Here is a 24,739-nt window from a genome sequence, read left to right on the forward strand (position 1 = left end):
ACAGTGTGGGATGACAGCTGTCTTACGCAGAACTCAGTAGTTAAAGTTATGTAACATATTTTATTATTGTGACATTGTTACTATTTACTTACACAGCTCAAACACAAGTGATGACATTCATACTTTTCCAGTATTTTGTGTTCAGGTCCCAAAGTAGTATGTATTGTAGATCAAACTCTAGCCAGATGTGGAAATATGATATGTAACAAATATGATAATTTCTTTACTGGAACCCAACTTGGTACTAATGACTGTATCCTTTATATAAAGCTGGTACTATTTATCAGTTTCTAATTGGATCTTTCACCATTTGGTACCAACTGTAATTTTGTTTCGACAGTTCTGTTGTGGTATAATGAAAGAAGCTTATTGCATTGCTGGAGTGGAATGAACAGTTATGAAGTTTGTGATATTCTGAACATGAGATAGGAAAGTAGATGATGGTAAATAATAGGACTGTTGTTGTTCCTGGTTATATTTTAGATAGAATGTTGAAGTGACAGACTTACAGAATGTTCAGGAAATTAACAATTCATTACAAGCCAAGAATGTGGTACTCTGTAATTATGTAAGCTATTGATTTGATGGCATACAAGCTGTTAATATCTGTCAGTACTGGCTACATGGTTTGAATATGAGTATATATCCTCTACTTATGGCAGATTTTTGCATTTTGTCAGTTTTTGTTTATTCTGTCATAAACAAAAGCTACCTTAAACAATGAAAATCTCACTTGTCCATAAAAATTTGTTTCTTTAAATAATGGTTTAATCCCATCTTCTTATTAATGTACATTCAATAACTAATGTTCAGTGAGTAAAATAAATTTTTTATTCTGTACTTATAAAAATACAAAACCAAACTGACAATTAATGTTTGGATAAATTAAACCTGTTCTGATTTCCTGATATCAATGAAAACATTGTTTCATTATTCCAAACATATGTATTTACTATCATAAAGTCACAATGTTGTCTATCACCATGTATCCATTCCTTAAAAAGGTATATGTTAGGTTACAGTATTGCTAACAAAGTCACAGGTATCGCAATATTTCCACCATAACTGTACTCATTCAACAGTCTCTAATATATGAAGAAGACAACCATATTTTTTCTGGTTGTGTTCATCTCAAGCCATGTACACAGGATATTTTAAAGACAGATTTATAAACATCTCATTAATTGGACTATTTCTGTTCATATAACAACATGTAAATGGATAAAAAACATTAGCCGAGTGTTCCCAACACAAAACGTAACAAGCACATCACTAAAGTTATTTCGTGGAAGATTTCTTGACAGAAATTGAGAGAAGTGTTTCTGTCTCGGCTTTTGATCCAGTTTTCCTGTACCTGTCCAGGAGTAGTTTCCCAACAACTAGAACCAACTAAAAACAATATATTTTGTAAACGTTCCTCAGAAATACATATCATTCAATAATTAACCTCATGGTTTTCAATATCTCTAGTTTCAAATAATTGCATAGCATCAGAAACAGGTTTCAAAGTGTAAGTAAAAAACAAATTTGCTTGGGAAATGCAAGAAATGATAATAATAAGTTGAATAAGAGTTTATATAACATCAAATAAAGTATGACCGATCAAGATATTATACACCAGTGTTAAGTATATTTTAGGATGCATTTCTATAAGAAAACTTCTAACTGTAACTAACTTTCTTTGATGAGTTTGAGAGGCAGGTTTAGCAGTTCTTAATTTTGTATTTTTATAACATATATTACAGCAGTTGTTATTTATTGTCATTTTGTGTATCCCACACTAACAAAGTAATACATAATTATAAAACCCAAAAAACATGCTGTCAGAAACAACAACATGTACTGATCAGTGTTTCCTACCAAAACACAACATGAAACTCAAGAGGTAACCCAAATTTATCAAAACCACCATTTCTAATACCAAGACTTCTCTTTGTTTCATTGTCCTACATTATAATTCATCTTTTATTGACTACATGAATCAGAAGTTTAATCGTAATTATTTTAATGCTTCAGTTCATTTAAGTAATAATTGCTTAGTTATGTCAGGTTACGGGGATGTTATTAAGGAATTGATTACTTATATTAGGTAGCATTGGTGGTGTTGAGTGAACGGTTAGTTATGTCAGGTTACGGGGATGTTATTAAGGAACTGATTACTTGTATTAGGTAGCATTGGTGGTGTTGAGTGAACGGTTAGTTATGTCAGGTTACGGGGATGTTATTAAGGAACTGATTACTTATATTAGGTAGCGTTGGTGGTGTTGAGTGAACAGTTAGTTATGTCAGGTTACGGGGATGTTATTAAGGAACTGATTACATATATTAGGTAGCATTGGTGGTGTTGAGTGAACGGTTAGTTGTGTTAGGTAACAGGGATGTTATTAAGGAACTGATTACTTATATTAGGTTGCATTGGTGGTGTTGAGTGAATGGTTAGTTGTGTTAGGTAAAGACGGTGTTGTTGAGGGACAGATTAGTTGCAATTGTTTGTTTAGAATTAAGCACAGAACTACATAATGGGCTATCTGTTGTCTGCCCACCACAGCTATCGAAATCCAGTTTTTAGCAGTGCGAGTCCACAGACGTACCACTGGTGCCACTGGGAGGCAATTAATTGCATTAGGTAATGATGGTGCTGTTAAGGAAGTGATTAGTTGCAATATATAGTTTAAAAGAGCAAGAAATGTGTTAGAAAATAACCACAGTTCACATGAGAACTATTACCAAACCCATAGCTAAGAATAGAACTACAGCACTAAACCAGTCACGTTACCTGCAGGTGTTGTGGATGAAGTAATGTTGGTTCAATACTTAGAACGTTTGAGACAGCCAGGAAACAACTAAGAAAAAGTCCTCTGTACATGTTGAACTCCACTATAAAATCAACAGTTTAGGATATTAGTCTGAGCTTCAATATGCACGTTTTGCTTCTGAGGCTGAGACTTCCATTCACCAAATCATATTTTTACAGATTGAAAACAAATGTTCATTACAGTTGTGTTCAGGAACTTGATAAATATATGGTCTAATGGTATTCCCATAATTCTAATCATGAAAACAACCGTTTACATATTAGAAAGCTTACGTAATTATGATAACCAGATATATATGCCCAGCTTCATCATAATGGTTTTGTAGGTCGTAATGGTAGCTTTCCTTTTTTATATACTAAAGATGGTTTCTATCCAAAATGTTCTCCTGGGTCATGCTTGTTGTAATCTCCAGCTAAATTTTATCCTTTACAACCCTTAAAATAGTCATGTTATGTTTTACTCCTGATATAAACAGACTCAATGGCTTGAGATTCACCAGGACACCATACTTACTCACAGTTCTTACAAGCTATTGTCGGTATGTTTGCAGAGATTCCATTGTTATTGTGTTTTCAGTTTCATTCACAAGATAAGTCACCATGAAGTATTTAATATGGTTCTTACACCCACCACTCTGACATTTCTAACAGTTTAAACACTGGGATATGTTTGTTCTTAATACATTGTTGGTACCTTTACAAAGATTCAGTAATTAATAAAGCATTAAGACACTGTTCTTGTATTTACTTTATACTTACAAGACAAGTTTCCACTAATGCCATGACGCTTGTCCCGTAGACATATCCGACATGGTCAATTAATAAACCACCTGCTATGGCTCCTAAGAAACTCCTGTAAAATATATTAATTAAAGTGTCTTGGTGTATATATTTCTTCATGGTGTTAGAGACACAGTTAAATGATCAGATCTCATAGTTATAAATATGAAGGTACTTCCATATTCTGCACAAAAAACAGTGAGGTAATTGAAATTTGTAACATTGTAGCTGTTAACAGTTATGAGAAGGCAAACAAAAATCAAACAACATGAACCATACCTGTTAGTTTGTTCTGAAAAATGTAACATGATTTCAGTGCACTAGTTTCTTTATTGTAAAGTCAAGTCTGTGAATAATTTTAAAATTTTCAAGGATTTCTTTAAGTTCGGTAAGCTTCAAGTAAATCATATGTAAACCATACCTGTAATAAATATTATAGGTTGTGATATCAGGCTGTGTGAGAAAAACAAAAAGTGACCAGTAATAAACTATTAGTTTTGATAGCAGGCTGGTTTGTAAAACAAGTGGCCTGAAAGAAACTACTGGTTTTGATAGCAGGCTGGTTTGTAAAACAAGTGGTCTGAAAGAAACTACTGGTTTTGACAGCAGGCTGGTTTGTAAAACAAGTGGCCTGAAAGAAACTATTTATTGGTTTTGATAGCAGGCTGGTTTGTAAAACAAGTGGCCTGAAAGAAACTATTTATTGGTTTTGATAGCAGGCTAGTTTGTAAAACAAGTGGCCTGAAAGAAACTATTGGTTTTGATACCAGACTGGTTTGTAAAACAAGTGGCCTGAAAAAACTATTGGTTTTGATAGCAGGCTGGTTTGTGAAACAAGTGGCCTGAAAGAAACTATTGGTTTTGATAGCAGGCTGGTTTGTAAAACAAGTGGCCTGAAAGAAATGATTGGTTTTGATAGCAGGCTGGTTTTAAAATAAGTGGTCTGAAATAAACTTGGTTTTGATAACAGCCTGATTTCATTTAAAAAGAAACATTGTAACTTGTGATATTGAGCCAGTTTTAAAAGATAATGGCCTGAAACAAAAAAAGTGTAGGTTCTTAGAGCAGTTATAAGAACACAAATTTAACAGAGCTGAATATATATACCTGTATAAATTGTGCTTCAGATGAACTGCTACTGTAAATACATTTAGTGAAGTGTTTTATGCCTAAAACTGCCATAACTCACAATGTACTTCCTTTAATTACAAACTTCACTATTTGTGTTAACTAAGCACAAAATTCTTTCTAGAATTTGGTTAATTAAGAATCAGATCTCTTTAATAAGATGTAATTAAAGAACACAGTATAATTAACTTATCAGTTTTGAATTGAAAAGTATGTGAACTTAAAAATATTAGAGACACTAACTTAGAAAAGATTTCCAATAAAACAACATAAATATTATATTATACAATAAAACAACATAAATATTATATATTATACAATAAAGTAGAAGAGGTTGTGATGAAAATTATGTTTTTTACATTTTTTCAAAATAATAATGAAGACATTCAAATCTTATTTGTGTGGGTAGCTTGCTATGATTAAAGTTACATTATATATGTATAATTTATAAACAACAAGGGACTTCTTGGTACATTCTGGCTATCCACTAAATTTTAAAATAAAACTCGAGTCAGATCTTATCAAATATTCATCACTCCTTCTCATTAAATTAGCTGCTTGCTCAACATTTGATGGAAACCTATTCCAAGGTCCAACCACTCTCCCAACTTGTATATCTATTTCCTAATCCCTGTCATTAATCATGAAAATAAATGACACATCAATATTATTATTTTAAACACATCGATATATTCTCTTTTTCTCTTACCCAAGAAAACCCAGTTTCAGAAATCTTAACCTGCCCTCATCTAACAACCTTTCCACCCCAGGTATCATTCTACTTGCCCTCTTTTGAACCCTTTTCAACAATTCAATGGCTTATCTTTAAAATTCTGTTTGCACAACCATTAGCAACAGCACACTGCTTGGATGGCTTTAGAGACTGATCAACTATTACACCAATATTTATAATGCTGTTGAGGTTATTCTCATCCAAATTATATTTATAATTCAAACTATGATAACTCATAAGCATTATCTTGTATTTATTATAATCAAAAGCCATCCGATATTTATTGGACTCACCAAATAATTTTGATCCTTTTGTGACATCTTCCTCACGAGCAGCAACACTCAAAATCTTAAAACTGTCAGGAAATTTAAATAACATCCTTCACCTACGTCACTGACAAATCATAAACATCAAAAGTTCCAATGCTGAGCCCTAATGTACCACACTTGTAACATTAATCCAGTTTGACAGAACTCCATTTGTAACAACCTGTACTTTCTTCCATGTAGCCACTCTTCTATCAATTAGTTAACTTATCTCCAACACCTGCAGAGATAAGTTTTACAAGTCTTTTAATGTGGTTCCTTCTCAAATGTTTCTGAAACTCCAGATGAACCAAATTTAATTTGTACCCTCCTCTACATAAGTAGTGACTGCTTCAAAGAATTTCAAAATATTTGTAAAACAAGTTGTTTTCCAAGTAAAACAATGGAGACTTGTGAATGAAATTCTAAATCTTGCTAAATGACTTTTTACAGTAACTTTTACAAGACTTTCACAGTCTTTTCACTGATCCAAGACTCTAGTCTGACAATTACCTGATCAGTTTTATCACCTTCCTTGAAAAGAAGTGTTACATTAACCAACTCGTAATTCTGTGGCATCTGCCCACTATCCAAGGAATTGCAAAGAATATTGGCAGGTAGCTTACATACTTCTAAACCCTTAGGGAAATATTATCTGGACCAGTTTCATTTATAACAAGCTCAAAATTAATGTGACCATGTTGTTTCCATCTGGCAGTTTTTCAGGATGAAGAATAGTGGATAAAAGCTTAACTATTAAAACTGAGAAGAAAAAGTAGAATTTAATAATGCAACCATCTCATAATGAAATATGAATCTGTGTCATCCTTCAACCATCTTGTAATGAAATATGAACCTGTGTCATCCTTCAACCATCTTGTAATGAAATATGAACCTGTGTCATCCTTCAACAAACTTGTAATGAAATATGAACCTGTGTCATCCTTCAACCATCTTGTAATGAAATATGAACCTGTGTCATCCTTCAACCATCTCATAATGAAATATGAACCTGTGTCATCCTTCAACCATCTTGTAATGAAATATGAACCTGTGTCATCCTTCAACCAACTTGTAATGAAATATGAACCTGTGTCATCCTTCAACCATCTTGTAATGAAATATGAACCTGTGTCATCCTTCAACCAACTTGTAATGAAATATGAAGCTGTCATCCTTCAACCATCTTGTAATAAAATATGAACCTATGTTCTTCTTCAACCATCTCGTAGTGAAATACAAACCTATGTCATCTTTCAACCAACTCATAATGAAATACAAACCTGTGTCATCCTTCAACCAACTTGTAATGAAATATGAAGCTGTGTCATCATTCAACCATCTTGTAATGAAATATGAACCTGTGTCATCCTTCAACCATCTCATAATGAAATATGAACCTGTGTCATCGTTCAACCATGTTGTAATGAAATATGAACCTGTGTCATCCTTCAACCAACTTGCAATGAAATATGAAGCTGTGTCCTCCTTCAACCATCTCATAATGAAATATGAACCTGTGTCATCCTTCAACCATGTTGTAATGAAATATGAACCTGTGTTCTCCTTCAACCATCTCGTAATAAAATACGAACCTGTGTCATCCTTCAACCAAATCATAATGAAATATGAACCTGTGTTCTCCTTCAACCATCTCATAATGAAATACGAACATGTCATCTTTCAGCCAACTCATAATGAAATACAAACCTGTGTCATCCTTCAACCATCTCATAATAAAATATGAACCTGAGTCATCCTTCAACAATCTCATAATGCAATATAAACCTGTGCCATCGTTCAACCATGTTGTAATGAAATATGAACCTGTGTTCTCCTTCAACCATCTCATAATGAAATACAAACCTGTGTCATCCTTCAACCATCTCATAATGAAATACGAACCTGTGTCATCCTTCAACCATCTCATAATAAAATATGAATCTGTGTCATCCTTCAACCATCTCGTAGTGAAATACGAACCTATGTCATCTTTCAACCAACTCATAATGAAATACAAACCTGTGTCATACTTCAACCAACTTGTAATGAAATATGAAGCTGTGTCATCGTTCAACCATCTTGTAATGAAATATGAACCTGTGTCCTCCTTCAACTATCTCATAATGAAATATGAATCTGTGTCATCCTTCAACCATCTCATGATGAAATATGAATCTGTGTCATCCTTCAACCATCTCGTAGTGAAATACGAACCTATGTCATCTTTCAACCATCTTGTAATGAAATATGAACCTGTGTCATCGTTCAACCATCTTGTAATGAAATATGAACCTGTGTCATCCTTCAACCATCTCATAATGAAATATGAACCTGTGTCATCCTTCAACAATCTCGTAATGCAATAGGAACTTGTGTCATCGTTCAACCATGTTGTAATGAAATATGAACCTGTGTTCTTCAACAATCTCGTAATGCAATATAAATCTATGCCATCGTTCAACCATGTTGTAATGAAATATGAACCTGTGTTCTCCTTCAACCATCTCATAATGAAATACAAACCTGTGTCATCCTTCAACCATCTCATAATGAAATATGAACCTGTGTTCTTTTTCAACAATCTTGTAATGCAATGTGAACCTATGTCGTCGTTCAACCATGTTGTAATGAAATATGAACCTGTGTTCTCCTTCAACCATCTTGTAATGAAATATGAACCTGTGTCATCTTTCAACCATCTCATAATGAAATATGAACCTGTGTCATCCTTCAACAATCTCGTAATGCAATAGGAACCTGTGTCATCGTTCAACCATGTTGTAATGAAATATGAACCTGTGTTCTCCTTCAACCATCTCGTAATAAAATATGAACCTGTGTCATCCTTCAACAATCTCTTAATGCAATATAAACCTGTGTCATCGTTCAACCATGTTGTAATGAAATATGAACCTGTGTTCTTCAACAATCTCGTAATGCAATATAAATCTGTGCCATCGTTCAAACATGTTGTAATGAAATATGAACCTGTGTTCTCCTTCAACCATCTCATAATGAAATACAAACCTGTGTCATCCTTCAACCATCTCATAATGAAATATGAACCTGTGTTCTTTTTCAACAATCTTGTAATGCAATGTGAACCTATGTCGTCGTTCAACCATGTTGTAATGAAATATGAACCTGTGTCCTCCTTCAACCATCTCATAATGAAATATGAACCTGTGTCATCCTTCAACAATCTCGTAATGCAATATGAACCTGTGTCATCGTTCAACCATGTTGTAATGAAATATGAACCTGTGTTCTCCTTCAACCATCTCGTAATAAAATACGAACCTTTGTCAGCCTTCAACCAAATCATAATGAAATATGAACCCTTGTCAGCCTTCAACCAAATCATAATGAAATATGAACCTGAGTCATCCTTCAACCATCTTGTAATGAAATATGAACCTGTGTTCTTCAACCTTCTCATAATGAAATACGAACATGTCATCTTTCAACCAACTCATAATGAAATACAAACCTGTGTGATCCTTCAACCATCTTGTAATGAAATATGAACCTGAGTCATCCTTCAACAATCTTTTAATGTAATATGAACCTGTGTCATCGTTCAACCATGTTGTAATGAAATATGAACCTGTGTTCTTCAACAATCTCGTAATGCAATATAAACCTGTGCCATCGTTTAACCATGTTGTAATGAAATATGAACCTGTGTTCTCCTTCAACCATCTCGTAATGAAATACGAACCTGTGTCATCCTTCAACCATCTCATAATGAAATATGAACCTGTGTCATCGTTGAACCATCTTGTAATGATATATGAACCTGTGTTCTCCTTCAACCAAATCATAATGAAATATGAACCTGAGTCATCCTTCAACCATCTTGTAATGAAATATGAACCTGTGTTCTTCAACCTTCTCATAATGAAATACGAACATATGTCATCTTTCAACCAACTCATAATGAAATACAAACCTGTGTCATCCTTCAACCATCTCATAATGAAATATGAACCTGTGTCATCCTTCAACCATCTCATAATGAAATATGAACCTGTGTCATCCTTCAACAATCTCGTAATGCAATATGAACCTGTGTCATCGTTCAACCATGTTGTAATGAAATATGAACCTATGTTCTCCTTCAACCATCTCGTAATAAAATACGAACCTGTGTCAACCTTCAACCAAATCATAATGAAATATGAACCTGTGTCATCCTTCAACCATCTTGTAATGAAATATGAACCTGTGTTCTCCTTCAACCAAATCATAATGAAATATGAACCTGTGTCATCCTTCAACCATCTTGTAATGAAATATGAACCTGTGTTCTCCTTCAACAATCTCTTAATGCAATATAAACCTGTGTCATCGTTCAACCATGTTGTAATGAAATATGAACCTGTGTTCTTCAACAATCTCGTAATGCAATATAAACCTGTGCCATCGTTCAACCATGTTGTAATGAAATATGAACCTGTGTTCTCCTTCAACAATCTTGTAATGTAATGCGAACCTATGTCATCGTTCAACCATGTTGTAATGAAATATGAACCTGTGTCATCCTTCAACCATCTTGTAATGAAATATGAACCTGTGTTCTCCTTCAACCAAATCATAATGAAATATGAACCTGTGTCATCCTTCAACCATCTTGTAATGAAATATGAACCTGTGTTCTCCTTCAATCATCGCATAATGAAATACGAACATATGTCATCTTTCGACCAACTCATAATGAAATGCAATCCTGTGCCATCCTTCAACCATCTCATAATAAAATATGAACCTATGTTCTTCTTCAACCATCTCGTAGTGAAATACGAACCTATGTCATCTTTCAACCAACTCATAATGAAATACAAACCTGTGTCATCCTTCAACCAACTCGTAATGAAATACAAACCTGTGTCATCCTTCAACCAACTCGTAATGAAATATGAATCTGTATCATACCACAAAGGTTGTACTTCTATTTTAACCTTCTGGTCACCATATTGTATTTAAACAAATACTATTAAGTTTTATATTTTCAGTCAATCTATTTTTTCATAATTTTTTATTTCCTAATATCCCTTTTGATTTTCCATTGTAGCTTTGACATCTTTAATCTATAATACTTTTCTTTAATTTACCCTTTTTAAATCGATCTAGTTTATTACTTGCAGCCCCTGATTTAATGAACGATGATGCCTATCTTGAATTAGAAAAGTTTTCCACATTTGATCAGTATCTCCAGTTACTCAGTTCTCACACACATTCTCTTATCATTACTCAATCTTCATGTACAGTAAAACATTAAATCTAACAGACGAAGGACAAATTTCCCAGTCTTGACCCCTCAACTTTTGTGTTATAAATTAATAATAAATTCAAAATAGCAATATTTCCTAACTGTTTGGTGAGGGAAGCCATCTTGAACAGTTTACAAAAAACTGTCTCCTTCATGACTTGACTTTGACATTTCCTAATCTATTTGCCTGAAATTAAAATCTTCCTTAATTATAATCATAATAGAAGCTGAGTTCTTTCTCTCTCAGTTATTTCATTAGACGAATTGCAACAAATTCTAACTAAAAACATTGTCTCCTTATAACCACTACCAAATACTCATACAGACTCAGGCTTGTTGCTCTCAACTGTTTATATTATCAACTTCAACTGGATGCAAGTCATATTCAACATATCCAAACATTCTCTTACATATTTTTATTTTAAATAGCTTGTAACTTTTACCGAAATTCACATCCTCAAATTTTCCTACATATAACTAAGTTTTAGTTACGTCGAAATTCTCCATTCCAACATATGCTATAAAACTATTTTTATATTTCTTACACTTCTGTCATCACAAAAACAACAATAACATTAAAGTTTCTACTATACTTTCTTTCTATATTTACAATTTTTCGTAATATTTTAATGTCTTTATTATTCTGATTCTAACTGTTGTCTAATTTTAGATAAAAGTTGTAAACAAACTAGCCTTACTTTATTTAAATTCAACTTTCCACTCCAAAACCACTGAAACTCTTCTCACAATTCCAAACAGCCAATCTGTTGCTATTAGTCCTTATGTACTATCCAAAGCCTAGCATTCAGCTTTAGTGACACTAAAAGGTAGTATCCCTTAAACTGGTAAGGTTTTTTTATTTAAATGATTTTATCAAACCTTCATACTTATAAACTTGTTCCTGTGACCTATCCTACACGACTAGCCTCTACTGCCATTCAATAGATGGCGCTATATATCAAAATCTCAATCACTGGTTTTACCAGTGAGATTTGTATTTCATCACAACAGAGGACACTGTTGTTTTTATTATTTCGATCACATGCATATATAGATGTTCACAAAAACTGCATCACGGCTAGTACTCTTTATTATATCATTTGCTTATTTAATTATGTTTTGCTCCTGGGTGTCATGATCAAGTTATTTTTATTTATCCTACAGACTATCTTGTCTACACGCTGTAATAAAAAATCATTTTTAACTATAATCATCTAGTTTTTCATTTCCTATTTCTGTGTGTTTTCCTTCACAGTTTCCTACTACACACTCTAAAGGCTGAAATTTGTTAATTAATAGAATATACTCATTATAATTCATTCCACTATTTCTAGCTCTAATTGTTCTATTTCTAATTCTCTAAAAATCGATATTAGTTACTGAATGCTTTGCATGCTCGGAATTCTGCTGTTGTTTGCCAGTTTACTTTCTTTTTATCTATTGCATCTATCTTAATTAGAATAGCCTCAAATTTCTCCTCCATCCAACAAATTCTACACGCCAACTGCACATCCTAACTACTAGCTTAGTTAAGAGTGTGTGTATGTGTGTTTTTCTTACAGCAAAGCCACATCGGGCCATCTGCCGAGCCCACCGAGGGGAATCGAACTCCTGATTTTAGCGTTGTAAATCCGGAGACTTACCGCTGTACTAGCGGGGGGCTCGTTAAGAGTGCAAGTCAGTTACAAGTACCTCCCTTATTGTACTCATCACACTTTACAAACTGACCACTTCATACGTACAATACTTTTATACTCTTAACCATTGTAGCTTGGTGAATTAACGATCAGCAATAAATACAAGTAGTCTACTGGCAAAAATGTTAGGCCTAACTTTAGTTAAATATATATATTAATTTTATAACTACCTTATTTTTTACTAAAGGAATTAAGTTTACCTTTGAAATAAAAAGTGAAAAACGACTAATATTAATATAATACTTATGTATTAATATAGTTAGCCGTATTAAAATTTGCCAGTAAAATAAATCTTAAATGAAGTAGCGTTACATTCGCTAAGCCTAATCTAAAATCTGTAATACGCCAACAAGCCTCAATTTAATATTAATACTATTATTTATTAATGTTATCAAGTCAATATTTGTACAAGAGAATGGAAGAGGCCACATCTTTATGATACGTGCTATTATATCCGAGAATGATACAATATCTAGTTCATCTTTTCAAGGCACTGCAAAGGAGATGACATGACTTTCTTCGATCCTGCAAATAAAGAGATTCCCAAACTTCTATATGGCACCTGTTCTGGTTTCTTAGAGGAGTACCTCACCAAACAATAAATCTACAGTCACAAATCACAGCCAGTTGAGGTCCATTTCTTATACACTCAGCAGACTCCGTCACCCTGAAACACTTACAATATCAAATGGATGACGCTCGGTTAAAGGTTAATAAGTTGAACATTTAGATCAGTGTTTCTAAAACAATTAAAGTTGTCAGAGAACAAACAGGTAAAATAATAAAGAAAAAGGTTGAAAAGCAAATAAAATAAATGAAACTTATCAGACAAGATAAAAAGGACATACACTTACACAATTATTTAATCTCTGTAGTGCACATTGCTGTATAAAAGACATTTAATCCTATAAATAAACGATCTTAATATACTAAAATCTATTATTTCTATTTAATTGGACCCTTAACGTTTCGCTTTACTTCTTCAGAAGCATTTCACTAAAATACAAACCATAATTAAGAGTACATATATAAATATATATATATATATACTTAAAAACAAGCAGTACACAATGGCACATACGAGGCATTTTAATGCTAGAAAAGAAACGTTGAGTATTCAATTAAAATATCTTTTTTAAATCAGTGTTTTAAGGTCGTTTATGAAATATCTGATTTTGTAGATTATAACAACCTTAAAACTTGTTATAATTTACAAAATCATGTTATATTTCATCATGTACCTTGAGAGTTTGGTTGAATATTTCTTTTCCGAAACGGCCCGGCATAGCCAGGTGATTAAGGCACTCGACTCGTAATTCGAGGGTCGCGGGTTCGAGTCCTCGTCACATCAAACATGCTCGCCTTTTCAGCCGTGAAGGCGTTATAATATTAGAGTCAATCCCACTATTCGTTGGTAAAAGATTAGCCCAAGAGTTGACGGTGGGTGGTGATGAATAGCTGCCTTCCCTCTAGTCATACACTACGAAATTAAGGACAGCTAGCGCAGATAGCCCTCGTAGGGTTTTGCGCGAAATTCAAAACAAACCTAACTTTTTCGAAACAGATGTACTTGTGCGATGTGACCAATGGGAGGTTTATGAAAGTTAATAAATCATATGGTTCATTTATTATTTTTATAACAATTGTAAAATTAATGTTTTACCAGTTATGACAACAAATAGTGTTTATGGTTTTGTTCCAAATTTACCAATAATGACTGAAGGTACACTGACTGTGTATTACCCTATACAATGAAATGTAGAACTAGAAAAATCCCATGAGTACCCTCAGTAGCTAACCCCACTAACCGATTTATGGAGCTATGCCTAGTAATCAAAAGAAAAACAATGTATTTTTGACATTCCTAGTTGACTAAGTCGTACTTTACGGATCCAAATGCAAAAGCCTAGGATGAAATTTAAGAAAAACATACACATAAATTTCTTTCATATTATAGTAAGATTACAGCTTTACTCTTTATTTTTCGTCAGCAGTTGTAAATAAGTTCATTAGAAAAAATCTGATTAAAAATATTACCATTTATTCACTTTAGTCGATTTTGTTTGAATATTTTCGTTTAAGGTTATTATTTGCTGTTTTATTCTATTTAATTATATATAAGATTATAGCTAAAAAATAAAGCCAAAACTTTACCCTAATGCACACATAGAATTGAACGCAGCAGACACCATAGAAAACGTTGTGACGTTGGCGGGATATCCTCTTGACCTGTGCAACAAAACGATTCGTAAATTAGGTTTAATTTGACAGAAGCAAGGGATAAATGTTCATAAATAAAAAATACCAACTAGTGTTTGTCACACAGTTAACGTTACACCAAGTTATTTTTTATCGCAAAAAATAAAATTATGTTGTTGTTTTTTATTTTATCATCATATCTTAAAATAATCATCATTTTTAGCTTGTGATTAAAGGTTAACTTACACGGTCTCTACCAGAGCGTTGTTAAAAGCACAAATAGTTTGACCTTCTGCTCCAAAACCCAACATTAACAAGGAGAGAATAATTACCCAAAGTTGTCTGAAAAAAAATACAAACAGCATTGGACAAGCATGTAATTTATAATGCAATCAAATTATTACAAACAGTGCGTTACTTATTTCTAGTATTTTGGAAAGTAAGGCAAAACACTTACGATTCAAAGTGAAGAAAAGGTGCTGGGGAGATAAATAAAAAACACAGCACACAAGCGAGTGTCGCCACGGGATACGTAACACGGATATTAGGCTGAAAAGATATGAGTATGTAACATGATATGTTAGCATACCAAAATTGATCTTTCAAAATGTGACTAATGCTGTGTGTTTTTAATGGTCGAGATACATTATATATACAAATTGTGTCACTTATTTTAAACTTCATTTGATATAAAAATCAAACATCAAAATATTATTGAATACGTATACAATCATAGATTTAAAATTATTTTGAAATAAACTCACCAATCTGTCACAGACCCAGCCCCATATGGGGGCGCTACAAGCGTACGTAAAGGCTGCAGATACGAATACTATTCCTACGATGGAGGGCTGTAGCTCAAACTGTAAAAATATTTATATATATATTTTTTACATCTAGTTTGTTATAGGTTCCAGTGGATCTAACAATTTAGAATTATAATATCGCTACTTTTCCGGTAATTTAACAGTCCGTTCGTTTCCTGCCCTTGTGACATGTTCTACCATTGAACTTTTTTTTTTCTTTTCTTTTTTTAAATACAAATAGTACTGAGTTCCGTTTATCTAAGTATAATGAATTTATTTTTTACAATAAATGTTTGCTGCAATCAAGGTCTAATTTCGTAAATAAAATATTCCACATAAACTCCGAAATTAATGCAGGCCTACTCCCTATTTGGGTTTATGAGATATGTCCAGGGATACTCCCTATTAAGGTTTATCAGTTACGCATAGCCCTACTCTTTATTTAGGTTTATCAGATATGTCTAAGCTTACTCCATATTAAGGTTTATCAGATATGTATAGGGCTACTTCCTATTCAGATTTATGATATATGTATTGAGATACTCCATCTTTAGGCTTATCAGATATGTATAGGGCTACTTCCTATTCAAATGTATGAGATATGTATTGAGATACTCCATCTTTAGGCTTATCAGATATGTATGGAGCTACTTCCTATTCAGATGTATGAGATATGTATTGAGATACTCCATCTTTAGGCTTATCAGATATGTATGGGGCTACTTCCTATTCAGATGTATGAGATATGTATTGAGATACTCCACCTTTAGGCTTATCAGATATGTATGGGGCTACCTCCTCTTTACTTCCTTCCCGCTTCGCATTGATTGATACAGCTTCAATATCTAAAATTGACCAAAACAAACATTTTCCGAGAAACTTGTAAAGTATGCGACTATCTTTGCCACTGACTGAATGCCACGGGAGTAATTCTCAAAGACGTTAACTAAATTGTGACTACTTAAAAAAATCTAAAATATTAAGTAATATTTATATATTCAAATGTAAATTGACAAGTGAATGTAAGGCAGAAGATATACCTGTCTTAGATGTGGTTCTAATGTGACATCGTTGAAGTAAATAGTAGATATGGCAAACATGCAAATAATCATGTCTAAAGCAAACCCGAAATGTTGAGATAGGTGTAGGATGTCTTTCATCGAGCACCCACTTTCAGTATCTACAGTTGAAAAAATAGTAAAATTTGAAAACAAGCATCTAAATAAATAAACAATGTTTGTATTTTAGATACAGATAAAAAACACAGAGAAACAATTAAAAGATGATAATATGCCTCGAAAAGTCACTAACAAATGAGAAGGTATGGTAATGCAGTCGTCAGAAGATAAGATAACGCGTAACAGAAAAAAAACAAAAAACTATTAGAAGATGATATAAGGTCCCCTAGAAAAACCAGTAAGAAACGACGTGACGCTTGTCTCACAGGGAAATGGTTAAAATATGAAATAACGTGTGTCAGAGAAATCTTTAAAAAGACGAGATAGTGCTTAACGGAGAAAATTTTAAAAGACGAGATAGCGTATGGCAGAGAAACCTTAAGGGTTTATATACGACTGAGATATATACCCATAAGTTACGTTTTATCATTCGCTTCTTCAAGAATAGTAAACAAATTTTAAAATGAGTAGTCTTACCTGTATCTGGAAGGAAGAAGTAAACTAATATGGAACCTGTTATCAATGCCACTCCCAAGAAGATGAAAGGTGCTTTGAAGCCTCCAAACTAAACAAACAAAAAGAACACGAAAGTGAATATTTTGAATAAAATTGAACATAATTATTTAGTAGTAAATCACTGATTATAATTAAAAACAAAACATGTAAGATACAAGTTTATCATTAATTTTCATAAATTAAGATTAGTTTGTGGTTATCGGCGCCATTAACTAAAAAGAAACTGTAATGTTAAAATTCTGCTTAGGAAATTTTGTAACATTCTAAACGTTCATTACTGCCACAACTTCAACACTTAACCTATCAATGCAAGAAACACTAAATATACTATGTAGATCTAAATAGCAAATGTAATAGCTTTGTAAGTAATAACATTTTCAAATATTCAGTCATTAATTTTATTAAAGGTCATTGACTTTAAAGTTTAAAATTGTTCACTGATTTTTGAATTGTAATTATATTGTTACATGTTATTTTGTATCACTGACTGAGTGCATAGATTTAGAAACTATTTGGCCAGATATCGTGAGATAGGATATTGGAATAATAAGTATCAGTAACGATTGTTTTTAATACACATAATTATTATGTCTTGGTTTTTTGTTTATTCAAATTTTCTAGTTTTGTAGTAAACTGCATTTTCTTCCTTAACGTATACTTTAATTAAATTATTCTAATTCTCTTATATAAACTTAACCTACTTTTGGTGTATGTATTAACGAAAAGTACTAAAATTATAATATTTAATAACAAATTCATCGCACTGTTTGTTTGTTTTGGAATTTCGCACAAAGCTACTCGAGGGCTATCTGTGCTAGCCGTCCCTTAATTTAGCAGACTAGAGGGAAGGCAGTTAGTCATCACCCCCCACCGCCAACTCTTAGGCTACTCTTTTACCAACGAATAGTGGGATTGACCGTCACATTATACGCCCCCACGGCTGGGAGGGCGAGCATGTTTAGCACGACGCGGGCGAACCCTCGGATTACGAGTCGCACGCCTCACGCGCTTGGCCATGCCAGGCCTACATCGAACTGTAATGTAGCTTTATGTATGAACAGTAAAACAACGAGAAACATGCACAGTAACAAACATATACTTCTTGAACAGTTCAGGATATATTCCATCTTCAGCAAGCTTTTATAAACAAGGTAAACTATTAGATATAATATTTTCTAAATTTAAGTTCCATCATTTTATAAAGAATAAAAATAAAGAAGGGAGTAGGATACAGTGCAACAATTACAGCAATATTAGGATTGTTTTTAATTATACAGGTTACTTCAAAACAAATTTAACTGCAAATAAGTTGTGTTTTTAAAAAAAACAGAATTCTCAAGGAAGCAAAGTTTCATATCAATAGTTATAAAAGTAATGAACTTTAAACTTATGACGCACGGGTTAAATTATAAATGATTTTAAAATCACTTTTCAAGTTTCTAAATCCATTCAGGTTTATAAACCTACTACTAGCTACTTCTATGGTTTGAGGATCGTGTAATGGCACTTACAAACTATATGCAAGTATCAGGCAGATCTGGTAAAGAACTACCAGATCTTCCAAACTCCACAATCAGCTTACATAATAAAAACAACCATTCCATTTTGATTAAAAATTTCAAAGTCATCTCACTTGGATCGTCAAATATTGAACTTTTAATTTAAAAAGAGTTCTATGTATTATAAATCAATTTCAAACTCTTTGTTTGTTTGTTTTGGAATTTCGCACAAAGCTACTCGAGGGCTATCTGTGCCAGCCGTCCCTAATTTAGCAGTGTAAGACTAGAGGGAAGGCAGCTAGTCATCACCACCCACCGCCAACTCTTGGGCTACTCTTTTACCAACGAATAGTGGGATTGACCGTCACATTATACACCCCCACGGCTGGGAGGGCGAGCATGTTTAGCGCGACGCAGGCGTGAACCCACGACCCTCGGATTACGAGTCGCACGCTTTCAAACTCTAAATAATGACAAAATTTCACTGCATTTAAGTTTGTTTTGAATAATTTGTATAATTAAATCGACAACAAACATTATAATATAGTTACAGTTGCTGCACTACTCGTAATCCGAGGGTCACGGGTTCGCATCCCCGTCGCGCCAAACATGCTCGCCCTCCCAGCCGTCGGGGCGTTATAATTTGACAGTCAATCTATCTATTCGTTGGTAAAAGAGTAGCCCAAGAGTTGGCGGTGGGTGATGATGACTAGCTGCCTTCCCTCTAGTCTTACACTGCTAAATTAGGGACGGCTAGCACAGATAACCCTCGAGTAGCTTTGTGCGAAATTCAAAAAACAAACAATTTTATATATTTAAAAAAATAATTTCACCCCACTACTCTACATTTTAATTCATTCATATAACGACACCAACGAATGTAACGTATATTCGGTACTCCATTGATTAGCCATGACATTGCACAAATAAGTTTATTTTAATCGTAGTACTATTAATGAGTAAATATCTGTTAGATTTGAAAGTAAAAAACTATATGCGAAATTAGGTCTATGAAAAAGTTATAAAAGAACTAGACTAATTCATTATCGTAACAAGGACTGGACTTAAGCCTTATTTTCACCTTAAAAAGAACCGTCTCAGTGAAACAACGTAGACTTTTAGTTTTGACGTCTACAGTTGGCTAGCTTTTGGTGAGTTACTGTAAGTTAATTTTAATACCTGTATATAATGCACATTGACTAAAATACTTTAAATGACACATAGCTGATTAACTAATTTCATTGTACTCAGTTGTGGCGTTTCCATATTGTACTCTATTTCACGAATCTTCGAGATTCCTGAACTTTCAGAAATATAATACGAAAGTTAACTCATGTTATATAAAAGAAAACTCCCTCTAATAAAGACAATACTAAAGTTTTATAAAATATAAGCCACAACAACATTTCAGCTGTTATATTTAAAGTTATGAATTATTTTACTAGTGCTAATAGCACTTAGCCTATATTTCTATCCTCTTTTATTGACTTTGAATTACTGACCTAAGATTTATTCCAGTAAAAGTTTTGCTTCTAAATAAATGTAGTTGAAATGCCATTCATCATATTTTTTTTATAGTAGTAACTACTGTCGAACTGGTGTTAAAAATAAATTGAGGATATGTACACCATGTAAGTTTAAAATTTTGGACCGCCACGAAGAAAGGGTATTCCTATCGAATAGGTTTACAGATCTAAAGTTTTATATAATTATATAAGAATTAAACTAAGTTTTTTTGTTTTGGAAGGGTTGTTCATCTGTAAACGTCGCAATAACAGTGTTAAAATAATGTGAAAGTATTGTATATTATCACTTCTCATTATCAGAGATTTTCGATCTAAGTGTAATTAAGATGTAGAGTTTAGGTCAGTGGTTTCCTTGGGGGTGCGAGATCCATACTCCTACAATTTGGATAATATGTCGGATGATGATGAACTAAAGGAAGATCTTACTGAACTGCGCACAAATCACGTTCTTGAAATGCAGTTTGAAAGCAAAATTTTGGAACAATATTGGTGTTTGGACATGTTTCCAAGACTTTGTGAAAACGCACTAAATGTGACGACATACTTATGCGAGTTTGGATTTAGTGCTCTTTTGTCAATCAAGACAAAATCACTTGGGTGCACAGGCAGACTTGTGGATTGCTATCTCTATACTTCAAAGTGCCACGCTTTGAAAAACTCGTAAGAAATAAACAGGAACAAAAAAGTAATTAAATTTAAGTTGGCTTATGAACATTTGAACATTTCATATTGAAAGAAATTTCATTTCATACATGGATGAAAATTTATTTTTTTGTAGGCCATGTAGGGTTTATGCAACTTTTAATTTGTTGTAATATTTTTCCTTTTCCAAATTATAAAAAAATTGTTTTGGCCACCTTCACCTTTATTCTTAAATAAATAATTACTGTGTGGGGTGCGAGAACATTTTTTAGGGGTGCGGGGCATTAAAAAGATTGGGAACCACTGGTTTAAATGAATGTTAGGTTTCAGTCTCATGAGAATTAAAGAAAATTTACCTGGTATAGAACACCTCCAACAGTGGGCGAGAGCATTGTTCCAACACCATAAGCCATTTCCAGTAGAGACTGGAACCAAGAAGATAAATATTTGACAGTTAATAGTCTATAAGAACTACTCATTAACTGGAGTTTTGAGCGATTAAAATAACTGTATTAAGTTGTACCAATAAACAGTTTCATTACCAGTATGAATACCCTTGTTTATAATTGTATACACATATTTTGTATACATGTTTCTATCAAGGTTCTAAAATGATATTAACGACATTTATACATTACATAATGTTTCAGCAACGTTTATAAGTTTATTGATAAAATATGTGACATTATATCATAATAATTCTTTATTGGTCCTACATGTTTCCGGTAAAAATATAATAGTAATATATTGTCCGAATACGTCTTGATACGTACTGTAGACACAGACACAAAATAAGGATTTTTTTTTTTTTCACTTTTTAGTGCCCCTAGTTGAAAGCTTGAAAATATAGTCTTTGAATTGTGATTCAAATTGTTTCTATATTTTGTGACAATCTCTATTCTACCTTTTTAAATTAAAATTGTTTACCAGTCTTGTTTACAATGCATGAATTATTATTATGTCATATGGTCGAAAATTTCTATGCCGTTACATCACGCAAAGACGGATAATAATAATAATAATAGGTATAATAACTTTATACACAACATTTATACTACGGATTTTCACAATGTCACACAAATGATAGGTCAACAGATGGCGCTTCGACGGCAAAAGGTGTTGTATACGATAATATTTATAAATTGCTAATTGTTGAGAAACAAATACATTTTTTGGGTTTACATATAGTTTGCTGTTTGGCAAAGGTACGTTAAGGACAGTGTTTATTTTTCATAATACATATATTTTAAGTAGCATGTGTATATACGTGGTAGAGGTCTTTAAACAATATTTATATATACTCTATACTTCTGGGCAAAAGAGACATTTTTGTACAATAACTGTAAAATATTTATGGTTCATCAAAAATATTTTAGGGACAACGTTCTCATAATCGATTTTAGTTTTTCACAAAGTTGGCTAACAAACGCATTTTGCACACTGTTTACACAGTTTATTGTTGGTGAGCAAAATTAGACAAGTTTAACTTGTTGTTGAGTGATAAAGACAGGTTTAACAATAACTGTTTAGTGCTATAGAATAAAATAATTATTGACATCATATGGTCCGTCATGGCCAGGTGGTTAGGGCAATCGACTAGTAATCTGAGAGTCGCGGATTTGAATCTCACTCGCACCAAACATGCTCATCCTTTCTGCCATGAGGTCGTTATAAAGTTACGGTCAATCTCACTATTCATTGGTAAAAGGTAGTCCAAGGGTTGACTGTGGGTGGTGATGACCTTCCCTCTAGTCTCTCACTGCGAAATTAGGGACAGCTAGCGATGATACCCCTCGTGTAGCTTTGCCCGAAATTAATAAAACAAAAAAACCAAACAAATTACATCGTATATGTGATGAAACTTTGTAGAATGGACGGCAACTGCCTGTTGTGGAGACACGAATGTAGAGGACGACATTTCGAAAGTCTTCCGCCTTTCGTCTTCAGGTCTCTACACAGGCAGTTGCTGTCCATTCTACAAAGTTTCACCATGAATACTCTGTTTCAACAATCTATGAAAGGACATCGTATATAATTTGCTGTCTTTCCGCCACTAAAACGTGTAATTTCAGTCCATAATAATAATATAAAAATAATAATTGAATGATTGGTTTGTTTTGAATTTCGCGCAAAGCTACACGAGGGCTATCTGCGCTAGCCATCCCTAATTTAGCAGTGTAAGACTAGAGGGAAGGTCATTACCACCCACCGTCAATTCTTGGGCTACTCTTTTACCAACGAATAGATAGATTGACTGTCACATTATAACGCCCCGACGGCTGGGAGGGCGAGCATGTTTGGCGCGACGGGGATACGAACCCGTGACCCTCGGATTACGAGTCGCACGCCTTACGCGCTAGGCCATGCCAGGCCTCTTATAACAAGGTCAGACCTTAATTCTGTGTCATCAATAAACATAATTTTACAGTTTAAATCTAATTACATAAAATAAAGGACCATAGTGTTGAAGTTTCGTAACATAAAATTTAGAATATTCTAGGTATTCTGGCACTAACTAAATTAAATATTTGAAAATAATATTAAACTCATGCTCGACTGCAGATGCTTTGATGCACGGGAGAGTTTCTGTAAAGAATTAGAACTCGAGGTTTAACTCCTCTAATGAGCAAACCGCAGAGAAACCATTAGTGTGACCTTGCACTAACAATAAACAAATAATACGTACATGTCGTATTTAAGCCATGTATGTTGTGTAAGCCAAATGACACCAAACTTACTGTAGCTTTTCCTTTATTGTCTGCGACCTCATTGGCCATTATTGGATATCCGAAGTTGTATACAACGGACGCTCCAAGACCCGCAACAAATTGAACTGCCAATCCCAAGATGAATAGCGTTGTTCCGGGTGGAGAATTGTCTAGAAACCTACAAAGGATCGCTTATATCTCAGCGATTATCACTTTCATCTCACTGACGACGTTTATTATAAATAATATGTTTAATTGTGTGAATTCTTGTATAAAGAAAATAAAAATGTTACATAAATTAACAAATGTAATAAAATTATAATGTAAAAGCGTTTAACATCATTTAACATTTTAAAGAATTCTTTTCTCAAGAGAAAGTCTCTTTCGAAATATTTCAAATACCTGAGATTTCGTTACAGATAATTAATAAATGTTTTGAACATAACCGTAGAAATAATCTGTGACTCGAGTTCTTAGTTACAAAAGTAAAACGAAATAAGTCCACAATTATGGTAATTGTTGTTGTCAACTTAAACGGAGAGATTGTTTAAAAGAGGATATTTACAGGTTAACACAAATATAAACTAAATAAGACACTGACAATAGAACTTACCCAAACAAAATACCACATACTCCTGCTGTAAACATACCAGTGTTGATCAGTGACTTTGGTTTTGCCATGGTAACCTGTAAATAATATAGAGAAAGAGAGACTTAACTTGTACATCTGTATCTCAGGACGGTTGGTCTGTAAATAATATAGAGAAAGAGAGACTTAACTTGTACATCTGTATCTCAGGACGGCTGGTCTGTAAATAATATAGAGAAAGAGAGACTTAACTTGTACATCTGTATCTCAGGACGGCTGGTCTGTAAATAATATAGAGAAAGAGAGACTTAACGTGTACATCTGTATCTCAGGACGGCTGGTC

General features: G+C 33.3%; 1 protein-coding gene across 3 annotated transcripts in view; it reads right to left on the reverse strand.

The window, feature by feature from the left end:
* Positions 1-808: 808 nt before the first annotated feature.
* LOC143246781 (MFS-type transporter SLC18B1-like) overlaps positions 809-24,739 on the reverse strand; it is a 33,190-nt gene continuing 9,259 nt past the window's right edge. The window contains exons 4-14 of one of the 3 annotated variants that reach the window (XM_076493932.1): positions 24,421-24,494; positions 23,838-23,985; positions 21,456-21,524; positions 17,394-17,481; positions 16,779-16,918; positions 15,697-15,795; positions 15,390-15,481; positions 15,179-15,274; positions 14,888-14,962; positions 3,575-3,668; positions 809-1,389 (exon numbers count right to left, since the gene is read on the reverse strand). In XM_076493932.1, the coding sequence (XP_076350047.1) occupies positions 1,279-1,389; positions 3,575-3,668; positions 14,888-14,962; positions 15,179-15,274; positions 15,390-15,481; positions 15,697-15,795; positions 16,779-16,918; positions 17,394-17,481; positions 21,456-21,524; positions 23,838-23,985; positions 24,421-24,494 (1,086 nt within the window). In that variant the 3' untranslated portion in view covers positions 809-1,278. Of the gene's footprint in view, positions 1,390-3,574; positions 3,669-13,002; positions 13,409-14,887; positions 14,963-15,178; positions 15,275-15,389; positions 15,482-15,696; positions 15,796-16,778; positions 16,919-17,393; positions 17,482-21,455; positions 21,525-23,837; positions 23,986-24,420; positions 24,495-24,739 lie in introns of those variants that run through there. The other 2 variants (XM_076493933.1, XM_076493934.1) reach the window with 2 other exon arrangements.

This window comes from Tachypleus tridentatus, chromosome 3 (assembly GCF_004210375.1).
Source record: "Tachypleus tridentatus isolate NWPU-2018 chromosome 3, ASM421037v1, whole genome shotgun sequence".
Lineage (NCBI taxonomy): Eukaryota > Metazoa > Arthropoda > Merostomata > Xiphosura > Limulidae > Tachypleus > Tachypleus tridentatus.